Source organism: Prionailurus viverrinus, chromosome B4 (assembly GCF_022837055.1).
Source record: "Prionailurus viverrinus isolate Anna chromosome B4, UM_Priviv_1.0, whole genome shotgun sequence".
Classification (NCBI taxonomy): Eukaryota; Metazoa; Chordata; class Mammalia; order Carnivora; family Felidae; genus Prionailurus; species Prionailurus viverrinus.
This window is the reverse complement of record NC_062567.1, coordinates 42,360,591-42,373,632: the sequence shown is the minus strand read 5'-3', so window position 1 is coordinate 42,373,632 and position 13,042 is coordinate 42,360,591. Positions and strand designations below refer to the sequence as shown.

Genomic DNA, 13,042 nt, shown 5'->3' with positions numbered 1-13,042 from the left:
AATGGTAACAGTTTATTTGACGTTGCTTTTCCTAATACCCTGTGAGCTCCTTGACGTTACTTCTCTTTATTACGCTTACCACATCTATAATAGTATCTGAAATATGATGGGTTTTATCAAATGGATTTAATGAATAGTGCCTGAGAATTCTATTAAAATTAAGAAACCTGAATCCAAATTGTATTTTCTTATTTATTTATCTAGAGAATCCCAAGCAGCCTCCACACTGTCAGCACAGAGCCCCATGCTGGGCTCAATCTCACAAACCGTAGATCATGATCTGGGCCAAGATCGAGAGTCCAACGCTTTGCTGACCGCGCCACCCATGTGCCGCCCAAATGGTATTTTCAATTGAAAAGGAAAGCGCAGGGGCGGCTGGGTGGCTCAGTCAGTTAAGCATCCGACTTCGGTTCTGGTCATGATCTCATGGTTTGTGAGTTCGAGCCCCGCGTCAGGCTCTGTGCCGATAGCGGAAACGCCTGGAGCCAGTTTTGGATTCTGTGCCTCCCTCTCTCCCTGCTCTCCCTCCTTTGCTCATGCTCTTTCTCTCTGTCTCTCTCTCTCTCTCAAAAATAAACATTAAAAAAATAAAAGAAAGGAAAGGAAAGTGCAAATCAGTGTAAAGAAATCGCCTCATATTTGCATGTTCCCATATTTGACTTTATTCTTCCAGATGTCCTCTCAAGCGGAACACTGCTGTCAGTGCCAGTGATGAGTGGGAACATTGACTGTTTAATTTGGAAATCAGTAGCTGATTAGAAGTTACATTAAGGTTTTTCATTTAGGTCTGTGAGACCGGATCTCCTTGTGTAAAGCTCGGACTTACAGCTGGAACCAAAGAGAAAGATCTTTCGTGAAGATCAGTGAGGTAGTATCTGAGCATTTTTAATATCAAAGTGAAAAGTATCAAAGTGGACTTTACCCTCCAACATTTGACAGAACAACAACAACAACAACAAAAATCAGTGAAACATAGGGCTAGCTTCCTGGATTCTTTCTACAGAAATGCCATCTGGAATCGAAAATACTTTTCTGACAGCAGCAGTAGGAGCATTCATGATTGGAATGTTGGGGAATGGTTTCATTGCACTCGTCAACTGCATTGACTGGGTGAAGCATCGAAAGCTCTCGCCAGCTGACTGCATCCTCACCAGCCTGGCTGTCTCCAGAATCATTCTTCTTTGGATGATACTATTCGATTCGCTTGTAATGGTGTTTTGGCCACATCTATATAACATTGAGAAACTAGCTACCGCTGTTAATATCTGTTGGACAGTGACCAATCACCTAGCTACCTGGTTTGCCACCTGCCTGAGTGTTTTCTATTTCTTTAGGATAGCCAATTTCTCCCACCGCTGTTTCACCTGGCTGAGGCGGAGAATTAGCAGGGTGCTCTTTGTGCTTCCTCTGGGGTCTTTATTCTTACTGGTTTTCAACTACAAATTATTAGTTGGATTTTCTGATCTCTGGGCTACCATCTACCACAACTATGAAAGAAACTCAACTTGGCCCCTAGATGTAAGTAAAACTGGGTATCTTAACAGCTTGGTTATTCTCAGTTTCATCTACTTAATCCCCTTCCTTCTGTCTCTGACCTCACTGCTCCTTTTATTTCTCTCCTTGATGAGACATACCAGGAATGTGCAACTGAACTCCAGCTCAAGGGACTTCAGCACAGAGGCCCATAGAAGGGCCATGAAAATGGTGATATCTTTCCTCCTCCTCTCCACGGTTCATTTTTTTTCCATCCAGTTAACAGGTTGGATTTTCCTTTTACTGAAGAAACATCATGCCAATTTGGCGGTCACGTTGACATCGGCTCTTTTTCCTTCAGGCCACTCATTTATCCTCATTTTTGGAAACAGCAAGCTGAGACAAACTGCTTTAGGACTACTGTGGCATCTCAATTGCCACCTGAAAATGGTGAAACCTTTAGCTTCATAGATTTCCAGAATTTTCTATAACCCAAGAGAATTAATGATGAACATTGAAGATCCATTTTAACTTTTGTTTTTCTCGCTGGATGCTTTTTAGATGCTATTAAACATCACAGACTTTCCCTAGAATGACCTATAACCTTAATAAGCAAACATGATTGTCATTGTAAAACTTGCTGGTAACAAGAACATACTTGAGTCAGTATGAATATAAAATTTATAATGCAACATGTATTAATGTTACACATGCTAGCAGATATTTATTACATTCATATGTGAGAAAAAAATGATTATTTAGAAAAGAAAATCCTCTCCAAGTTGAATGAGGTGGAATATTTGTACAATACTAAGTTAAAAAGAAAGGAATAAAAATGCCGGAAGCACAGTCCTGTAACAAAGACATAACTTAAAACAAAGGAACAGACTGTCACTATGAATCCAAGCTAGAATAGACACTACATTTGTTAAATAAGACAAAAAAATTGACTTAATCTATAAAAAGAAATTGAATAATTATCCCTAAGTGTAGAATAATGCTTTTATGTCTGCTTTACGCACTTAGACACTGAGTTTGTGTGGGGTGTGTGTCTGCGTGTAAGGATTGATTATATGAACATTTGTGTATCTTGTCAAAGAGGACAAACACAACCAACTCACTCGCCAGGGATAAGAACGGAAAGTTTACAAGGGAATATTGTGTATTTGTATAAAATTTAAACATGTGTGTGTATATAGGTAGTGCTAGGTTGACTTTTCTCATAAAATAATTGAAATGAAATCAAAGTACCTGAAAATGTATATAATCTTAAGGTCAGCAGGTGGCAAAATTGTGCTTGCTAATGATATGGAAATTGTGAATATAAGTTTGATACATAGTACTTTTTAGAGATTATAATTTTAAACATGTTTTAAAACTATCAACAATGAAGAGATCTTTGTAGGGTTTTAAATGGCTGTCATTGTTTCAATTGCAGAGGCAAACAAAGAACAAAAACAAATTAGATGATCAATGTTGAATACATGTGGGTTATAAGTCAATTTTGATGGAGCAGTAGGTCAGGTCTGATGCTGGGAAGAATATAAAAACCATAAGGGTTTTGTGTCTTACTCCAGGAACCATCTGATGTAACCATGATGATTAGGACCCATGCACATAAGACCCACATAAAGATTTAGATTTTTTTAAAATATAGTTTTAAAAGATTTATTAAGTAATCTCTACATCCAACATGGGGCTCAAACTTACAACCCTGAGATCAAGGGTCTCATGCTCTACAGGCTGAGCCAGCCAGGCCACCTAAAGATTTATATTTTTCAACTTCAGTCATTATGTTGGACACTATATAAGAAATTTCCTGGGTGGGGGGTGGGGGAATTAGATGGTGACCAAAAGGTACAAACTTCCAGTTATAAGAAAAATACATACTAGGGATGCAATATATAACATGGGAACTATGATTAACACTTCTGTATGGTATGCTATCACAGTGGATCCTGAAAGTTCTTGAAAGTTGCTGAGAGTGGATCCTAAAAGTTCTCATCATTGGGGCACCTGGGTGGCTCAGTTGGTTGGGCATCCGACTTCGGCTCAGGTCATGATCTCATAGTCTGTGAGTTCAAGCCCCACGTCAGGCTCTGTGCTGACAGCTCAGAGCCTGGAGCCTGCTTCAGATTCTGTCTCTGTCTCTCTCTGCCCCTCTCTCGCCCTCACTGTGTCTCTCTCTCAAAAAAAAACAAAAACAAAAACAAAAACAAAAAAAAACCCATAAAAGTTCTCATCACAAGGAAAAGTACCTTTTTGGGGGTATCTACATGAGATAGTGGATTTTAACTGAACTTATTGTCGTAATTATTTTGCAATAATTGTAAGTCAAGTTATTATGGTGCACAGTTTAAGATTATACGGTGCCGTGTGTCAACCAAATCTCTATAAAATGGAAAGAGAAGACATTTCCTAATGATTGTCCCTGGGATTATCTTGCTCGAGGAAAGGTGAAATTCTAATACTGGCTATATTTAGATTCAGATATTGAGGATAATTTGCTTTAGAATGCCTCCTGTTCAATAGGAAAGTTAGATTACTTTGTGCTTATTAGAAAACAAGCATATTTAGTTTTCGTTTTTAGATTTACACTCTGGTATCAGTCAACTTTAATGACCAAGATGAAAATGATTTAAACAACCATTATGAGTGGGATTTAGCAGTAAATGTCTCACAGGGACTATGTCTTCACTTCTCATGTAGTAATGTTGGGGGGATGAAGCTATAAGCAGGAACCTATTCCTGACAATAAGAAGCACAGAAAATGACTATTAAAATGTGAGGCCTGTGCTATAGACTGGTTAGTGGCTACTGATGTATTGCATTTTCCCTATTAAAAAGATTAATTTGAGATTGAGGCCTATGGTTCACCCTTCCTGTAACAAGAGCCTGTGTTAGAGACTCTAGTCATGATCCAAGAAAAGCTACACCTATCACATCTATAACTAGTCCCATGCAATCAGGAGAGAATTGTATCTTATTCTGGGACCAAGTTATTGTTCCCAGTGATTGCCATTGCTTTCTTGTTATCACTTCCCTCCCAAAGGAACTTTTTTTTAAAGAATTTTTTTAAAGTAATCTCTACAGGGGCGTCTGGGTGACTCAGTCGGTTAAGCATCCGACTTCAGCTCAGGTCATGATCTCGCGGTCCGTGTCAGACTCTGTGCTGAGCTCTCAGAGCCTGGAGCCTGTTTCGGATTCTGTGTCTCCCTCTCTCTCTGACCCTCCTCCATTCATGCTCTGTCTCTCTCTGTCTCAAAAATAAATAAACGTTAAAAAAAAATTAAAAAAAAAAAAAGTAATCTCTACACCCAACATGGGACTTGAACTCATGGCCCCAAGATCAAGAGTCACATGTTCTACTGACTGAGCCAGCCAGGCACCCCTTAAAGAAACTCTTATAGTCTTAATGTACTAAGTTTTATTTATTTATTTTTTCAGTTTGCTCACACCTGAGACCAGGAGAGTTGCAAATAACTTTTTTTCAATTTCAAAAGAGGCTTTTGCCTGAGCGCTTGCCCTTGGTGTAGAACTTGGCCTGGACCCTTGCCCAAGCTAAGATAGTTTAATTTCGAGCCATATGGTCTTGAAATTTACTAAAAGAAAAGGTACCAATGGAAATATGCATGGATCAATACGGATTCAAAGGTGACATTGTCGACTTTCTGATGGTTTAGGTATTTTGTCTGCTGTCCTGGATTGAACTTCATGTGCTTTGAACCAGGGACTTCCTTAACTGAGGTACAGAAACAAGGCGGCCATGTGCAAAACCCATAATTTCACACTCCACTCACCTGCGACATTGGTTAATGCTTTTTGTAGGAATCGATGCCATATGCTGGACGGCTCTCAGGATAAATGTTCATTTAAAAAGTTGATCAGATGATTGGTTTGAACAATTCAGAAAGTTATTGACGGAGGTTATTTGTAGGAAAAAATCACAGGTGACAGATGGGCTATTTTCTTTCTTTTTTTAAAATGTTTATTTTTGAGAGAGAGAGACAGAGTACAAGCAGGAAAGGGGCAGAAAGAGAGGGAGACACAGAATCCGAAGCAGGCTCCAGGCCCCGAGCTGTCAGCACAGAGCCCGACGTGGGGCTTGAACCCACAAACCATGAGATCATGACATGAGCCAAAGTCAGATGCTTAACCAACTGAGCCACCTAGGCACCCTTGGACTATTTTCAATTTTAGCACTTTCGGGAAACACCAACATCCATGCAGCTTTATAACACAAAGGCACTGGTACCTCTATTCCTTGGCACCATGTTTAAATGAGTTAGTTTAAAAAATAACTTCTTTTTCCTTTAATACAGATCTAACTTGACCTCTGAATTTTAAGTCCTATTAATTATAGTCCTCTTTGGCTTCAGTTTGAAATGCTTTCAAAGTTTTCTTTTTATTAATTGGCAAACTAAGATAGTTTCTTTAAAAAAATCTCCTTTTTCAAATTAAACCTCTTTTTATTTATTTGTTGGCCGTTCTCCATGATTTCAGAGCAGACATTTGAAGCACACTATTTCATTAGCAACTTCTACCTTTTGGTTGTGATAATTTATTTTTCCTCACTTTGGTTCCTATGAAAAGGTATACTGAATCTATTTCACCCAGTATATGAACAACTTTCATTCTTCTTTGTTCATGGATGCCCTCCACTACCTTCCTGTGAATAAATCCACAGTATTTGAAAGCCATAAACATGGGCAAAATTTCCTAATGTATGCGGCAGATCCCTAATTAGGATAGGAACTGGTAGGATTGCCTGGCCTCAGATGTACTACTGCAGCTAAAACTACTAAGAATTCCATAGTTCCTTATTATTTGTTGTAGGCATTCAGTAATGTCCTTGGCCTTTTGATTGTTCCAAGAGCATGACTGAGATTGGTATTTGTGTGGAGGAGAGGTGAGGAGAAGTGGACTTTAGCTGTAAAGATTCATGACTTGTTCTGGTGGTAATCTTGCTGGGCAGTAGGTTATTAAAGATTTCTTATTAAAATTGTAATGAAATTCCCACACTCGTGGTAATCCAAGCAGACTTATGTGACTCAGCTGAAACCTGTTGAAATTCTATTTATTGCAGGGATTCCTTTCTTGGTTCACTTGCTCGAAACCTTCCAAGTCTTATTCTTCAGACTACTTTCCTTCCAGGCTCAGTTTCTGGCATTTTCCTCCCCCTCTCCTTTTGTTCCTATATGCCTAAACTTTCCATTCCTGCCCCTTGATGTCTCCACGTGTAAGTCCCATTTTCTTTTTGACTCTATCAAATCTATTCATGCTCTACCAGGAAAAGTCCCCATTAGAATAGGATTATAAGACTTTTAACAGAAAATTTAGTTAGGCCTCCCCAAAGCAGTGATGGACAGTTTCAAAATTCATGATTAGCTGATCTCTACACCTTAAGGGGAAAGTGTTTCCATTCTAGGGGTAATGTCTTTTTCTCTGTCTCCCTTCATCCCCTTCTTCCCTACAAACAGGCCAAATGACTTCAGGCAGCAGACAGTATAAAATACTGGACTTAATATCAAATTATATCGAATGCTTATATTCTCATACATAAAGCCCTCAATAATTACACTAAAGAAAAAAAAAAAGATATTGCCAACTATTACCCAGGAATTACTTTTGTTTGAAAATTTAAGAAACAGGATTATTCAGAATTACCTATACATTATAAAAAATTGAATCTCTCATCAAAAGTATCTTTAGAGATAAACTTAGGGTTCAACTGTGGTTTGGCCAATTACTATGACCTTGGGAAATTAGCCTCTTTAAATCCCAGTTTCCTTATCTGAAAAATGATGATAAAAAGGTCTTCCTCGTAGGGTATACATGAGAATTATGGAGATCCTGTATGTAAATAAGTGCACAGTTCCTGGTAGTAAAAACTCAATCAAATTAAAAATGCTGGCAATAATCATATGCCCTTTTAGCCAAGCAATCACAAGTATTTTTGCTCTCAACTAAAGTTATATTAACTTCTTGTTCCCTTTTAAGTTATATTATGTTCTATGATCACATTTCCCTTTTATAGTTAAAATATAACACAGTCCTCATCCCTCAGCATTTTTATCATTTACACTTCATAAACGTTCTTTCTTTTTTGGTGAGAACTATGCCACCTCTTTGCTTCTCCATGCTTGCAGGATCCTTGGACCAATCAATATTCATGGTGGCCTGAAAGAGCTCAATTTATGGGCAATGAAGTGAATCACTTTATTATCAGGGGCAAATATCTTTATTTCCTTCATTGAGGACCATGTGTGGGAAAAAAAACCCAACTAATTTGGCATTTATTCAACTATGCCTGGATCTACTTTGCATTAGGCAATGCTCTAGGTAAGGGACAGAGCAATGAACGTTTTTGGCTTCATGGATGTTGCCTAGAAGGATGCTAAAAGGAATAAAACTATTTGCACATTAGAATAATAAGTGGTTTAGTCAGGGCAAAAATCGTGTTTTCTCCCCTGGGAAACTTCAGTAAGTTATAAATGTTGGAAGAAAAATAGGGACTGGGTGTAAGAGCAATTGTGAAGAATAAAGGGTAAGTCATGGAGCCTTCATTCGGTTCCTACTTTATATTTGCTGATACTATACAGGCTGTAAAACTGGATAGGATACAGTATCTTCCCTCACAGTTTCCAGTATAGCTGGGGGATATGATATAGTAAGTGCTAAGTGCCATGGTTTCTTTAGTGTAACAAAAGGCCGATCTGAAGAAAAAAGGTTGAAGAAGGCACATGTTCATGTAGCCACCTGAATGGAGCATCCCCGTACCTCACTGTACCAGGACTAATGGTAGCCATTCTTTGGTACGAAGACATGAGTACATCCAGGGAATAGTGACGCTCACCATCGGTAAGTCCCTTGGCAGACTTCATTGATCAAATTACATTTCTGATGTTTTAGATTAAAATGTTTTAGTTCCTGCACTCTCAGGGCAATATGTAATAACCAAGGGAAGAGATTGTAGAAACCGGTCTCTTGGATATTTAAAAACAAAAGCCCACATCTGATAACGAATGCACAATTAGGCAAAAATGAGGCAGCCTATGAAAATGTTGATGTTAACACAGCCTTTGGATGGAGTAAAAGAAATTAACAATATAGTCAGGGGAATCTGGGAAAAACTAAATTAAAACAGTGACATCGAAGTTTAGCCTTGAAACACAGCTAGAGTAACAACAGGCAAAAAGAAAAAAGACAAGACAAAAAAAACAAAAAACAAAAAAAATAGAGAAGGCAGAAAAAAGTAAAGTAGTACGAGGAGGACATGACCCAACAGCTTAGAGACCAGGAATAAAGGGCAGGAAATACAATTTCCCAAAGCCAGACCTGGTGCTTAAGGGGACACTTATTTTACGAACCCTAGAGTATACTTGTTGGTGGGACACAATCAGTGGAACACAAAACACAGGAAATAGTTTAAACCTTGACCTCTGCAAACAATGGTCCCTTTTATCTCACCTAAAATCCTTCTGGAGGATCTGCCCCATACCCCCAAGGTCAGCACCTTATGGATTTCCTCCAGGCTTGAAAAGCTCTACTGGAAAAAAAATCGGTATTCTGTGAGTTTTAAGTTTCATTCACATGTTAATGAGATCTTCTGTTGGAACAGATACGGTTTATTGTGTATGCATCAAGCACTAAGGCAGGCTTATCTTCAATTCTCGGACTGATTTTTTAAAGTAGGTATTTTTATCTTCATTTATAGTTGAGGAAATTGGGTTTTAGGCAGATTAATGGACTCACCTAAGACCACAAAATGAAGTTTGTATCTTAACAATGATCGGCCTGATTTAAAAACTCAATTCCATTTCACTATGGTGGCTCTTAACCAATGCTGTACTTTTCAATTGCCTGGGGGGAACTTCTAAAAATAAAACTTCAATTATTTTTTGAGAGAGAGAGAAAGAGACAGAGAATTCTAAGCAGGCTCCATACTCAGCGCAAAGCCTGACTCGGAGCTCGATCTCACAACCCTGGGATCATGACCTGAGCTGAAATCAAGAGTCCAATGCTCAACTGACTGAGCCACTCGGGTCTCCCTAAATTCATTTTTAATCAAGGAAATATATATACAGTTAAGAAAAACCAAAGTACTGTTAGTGAAAGACAGCAATCCTCTATCTTTTCTCTACTCATCTCTGATTTTTTTCTTGAGACAACCACTTCTTATGTTTATTGTTGTTTTTTCTGAATGTCTATATACTGATTTATTGACCTCTCTACATTAGATCTTGACTGATTCTTCCCCATTACACATACCTGTCTCCTCTCCAATCCCCACAATGTTACACAATCATTTCTTGTTGTATTAGTATTCAGCATTTATATAATTATGACTGACTTTATAGAACTAGTATTATTCATAATTTGGAAGTATGCAGTGTAGTTCTTGAAAAACTTTGAATTGTCCTGTTTCATAATAAATTTGTTTCCTTAATTTTTTTATTGTTTATTTTCGAGAAAGAGAGCAGAAACAGGGGAGAGGTAAAGAGAGACAGAGACACAGAATCTGAAGCAGGCTCCAGGCTCTGAGCTGTCAGCACAGAGACCAATGCAGGGCTCAAACTCGCAAGCCTTGAGATTATGACCTGAGCCGAAGTCAGATGCTCAACAGACTGAGCCACCCAGGCACTCTTGTTTCCTTAATTTTTAAAAACTCTGCAGATCACTAATCCATCCCCAGACTCTGAAAAACTAAGTATCTCTTGTCTTTATATTCAAACACATCCGGTATTCTCAGTTTTTCTTTTTGAGACATTCTACCTATCTTTAGTCATTTCTTACTGAATTCAAGCTGTTCTCCCCTACTCTCCTCCCTCTTATATTACGATTTTAGCAACTTTATGGCATACTCTTTGTGCCCTTTACCCTTTAAATAATCAAATGCTTCTTCTCCACATCAACAATACTGTATCTCTGAACTTCCCACTTTATAAGGACATCATTACCATTCCATATACTTTCCCCTCCCCCTTCAACAACCCCACTTAAAAGCTGTACTTTTCCATTATCAAAGCTGTTAACATTTGCATTCTACTTTGTAACCATAATTAAGTATTCTCTCAAAAGATAAAAACCATAAACAGCATTTACATTAATTATTATGATTACTGAAGTGTTATTCACAAAATAACCAAGGTTAGGGCTTTGACTGGACTTCCTTTTCTTTGGTTCCAAGGTCTTGAACTACACGGACACTGCAAGAGGGTCCACTTTCTAAAACTCCAACCCTGTTCAAAATCCAGCAGCATTTTTCGTTGTTTGGTATCAGAAGGGTGTTTTTCCTGTACACTTGTGGTTATTTTCACTGAGAATTTCAGACTGTCATTGTTTTCTCTTGTTGAAGAAATATATTTGCCTTCCACGTATCTCTTTAAGATCTTCAGCTTCTTATTCATTCAATGTCTTGGTTCCAGTCCAATCCCATCTTCCCGAAATTTGTTTTATTTTAATTTGGACAGTGAGCTTGTACATTAACATTTTTTTTTTTCTGAAAACTTTAGTAGCCGCCCTTTTCTTTACCCGGCATCGTGTTCGTCCTGTTTTTAAGGCTGCAAAGCATCTTAAATATTGTCGTAGGCCTTAACTGAAGTTCTTTGCTGTCCCCGGAAAATCGCGTATTTCCTTTCTCTAGCCTCGACCCGCTTTCCGCCCCGGCCCTGGAAGCTCCGGTAGGATCCGAGAGCGCAACCGCACAGAGAGCTCACGACCTCTCGCGAGATTCCAGAGCTCCGTGCTTACAAATTTTCTTCACCGCCGCCAGGCCTCCTGGGAGTCCGCCATGTCCTGGCCGGGATGTAGGCAGCGTAATCACGGCACTAAATATGTACCTGCAAGCGGATGTTGAGGATCACCGAGCCCGCGACGTAGAAGTACGGGAAGTTCATGCGCAGCTGCCAGGCCAGCTCGAAGAAGGCGAGCAGGGTGCGGGAGAGCCCTTTGCAGAAGACTCCATATGAGCTGGGGGCCCCAGCCGCGCTGGAGGCGCTGAGGGCCAAGGAAGACGGAGCCGCCGCGGTGGCCATGAATCTGGCGTCGCCGCTCCCCCAGGGCATAGATCCGAGAGTCACCCCGGCTCTTGCCGACCTCCGACCAATGGCCGGGAAGGCGAGGGGCGCAGTGCGGGCGGCTAACGGACCGCCGGACTCACACCTGCACCTCCCGCTGCCGCAGCTTCTTCCCCAACGGCGCTCTGCCCCGGCCGCCGTTGGAGCTCCGCCCCTTCCTGTTTGATGCTCCTACTGGTTTTTAGCACTTAAAGCTTAACAGGCGGTAGGTGCGCAAGGCGTTATTTATATATATGCCATACATAATGTCTTATATATGGACAGCCAAACAGATATGGTTTTCTCTTTAAAATGAATAAAGGTAAATAAAATCATGTAATTTGCCCCAGAGAACACAGTTTGTAAGGGTCAAACTCTAGGTTAAAACTCAGGTTTGTCTGCTGTGTGATCTGGGTTATTAGCCGGGAATCTCACCCTTTGATTTCATAAAATTAACCCTAATATTAGAGCCAGATGAACTCCAGTTCAGGCACAAAGTCTCCGTGTTCATAACATACTATAAGTGTAAAGGATCACAGTCGTGGGCTATGGGTTGTCTTAAGTATTAGACTCTTTCAGTTGCAAGTGACAGAAACACTTATTTAAGCAAAACAAAACGAAACGCACACACATACGCATATATACTTTTCTTTTTTGATACGTATATACCATATCATATTCCCACCCAGGTGGAAAAAGTCCTGATTAGGTATGGAAGATTCTACCATTTCTGCCTGGGGATGCACCTGTAACGTGTGGCTAGGCCCCAAAGGTTGGAATACCACTAAAAACTATGAATAACCCTAGTGTAACATAGCGTATCTCCCATAGCCACGTATTCTTCTGGTGTTTAAATGATGCACACTTGGTTAACTTCTCTAACTTCTCCCATTTTAACTAGTAAGCACTGCATTTTTCATTATAGACAACTTCTGTATATAAGGATTATTCAGATGTGTAACTTCTGATCAAAACATTCATATTACAGTCGTTCTGAAAATTATTCAAATATCCCGCATCTCACCCTGCAGCGAATAGCTGTGGTGACCATTCCAAGTGCAATTTATGTGTCCCAGAGGGACACTCTGTGGCATGAAATTTGTAAAATGTAATTGTGTGTCCCCAGCAAGAATTTCGTCTACTTTTGCTCTACTAATACCACCCCAGCAACATTATGTGCACAGCCCTTAGAGAAACTGATTACAAGTCATTTAAGAAGACTTATAAAATACAGAATATTTAAAAATATAAAATATTCATTAAAATTTTTTTTTTAACATTTATTTATTGTTGAGAGACAGAGACAGAGCATGAGCAGGGGCGGGGCAGAGAGAGAGAGGGAGACACAGAATCCGAAGCACGCTCCAGGCTCTGAGCTGTCAGCACAGAGCCTGACACAGGGCTTGAACCCACAAACCGCGAGATCATGATCTGAGCCAAAATCGGACACTCAACCGACTGAGCCACCCAGGCACCCCTAAAATATTCTGAAAAGTAGTGTAAGATAAATG

General features: G+C 39.6%; 2 protein-coding genes across 2 annotated transcripts; one reads left to right on the top strand and one right to left on the bottom strand.

Annotated features, from left to right (window-relative positions):
• Positions 1-1,005: 1,005 nt before the first annotated feature.
• Positions 1,006-1,944, top strand: LOC125169616 (taste receptor type 2 member 42-like). Its single transcript, XM_047865105.1, has one exon. The coding sequence runs from the start codon at positions 1,006-1,008 to the stop codon at positions 1,942-1,944; it is 939 nt and encodes a 312-aa protein (XP_047721061.1).
• A 7,139-nt stretch (positions 1,945-9,083) lies between these two features.
• SMIM10L1 (small integral membrane protein 10 like 1) lies at positions 9,084-11,709 on the bottom strand. The gene has a single exon (XM_047866161.1). The coding sequence runs from the start codon at positions 11,538-11,540 to the stop codon at positions 11,304-11,306; it is 237 nt and encodes a 78-aa protein (XP_047722117.1). The 5' UTR covers positions 11,541-11,709; the 3' UTR covers positions 9,084-11,303.
• Between the last annotated feature and the right edge of the window lie 1,333 nt (positions 11,710-13,042).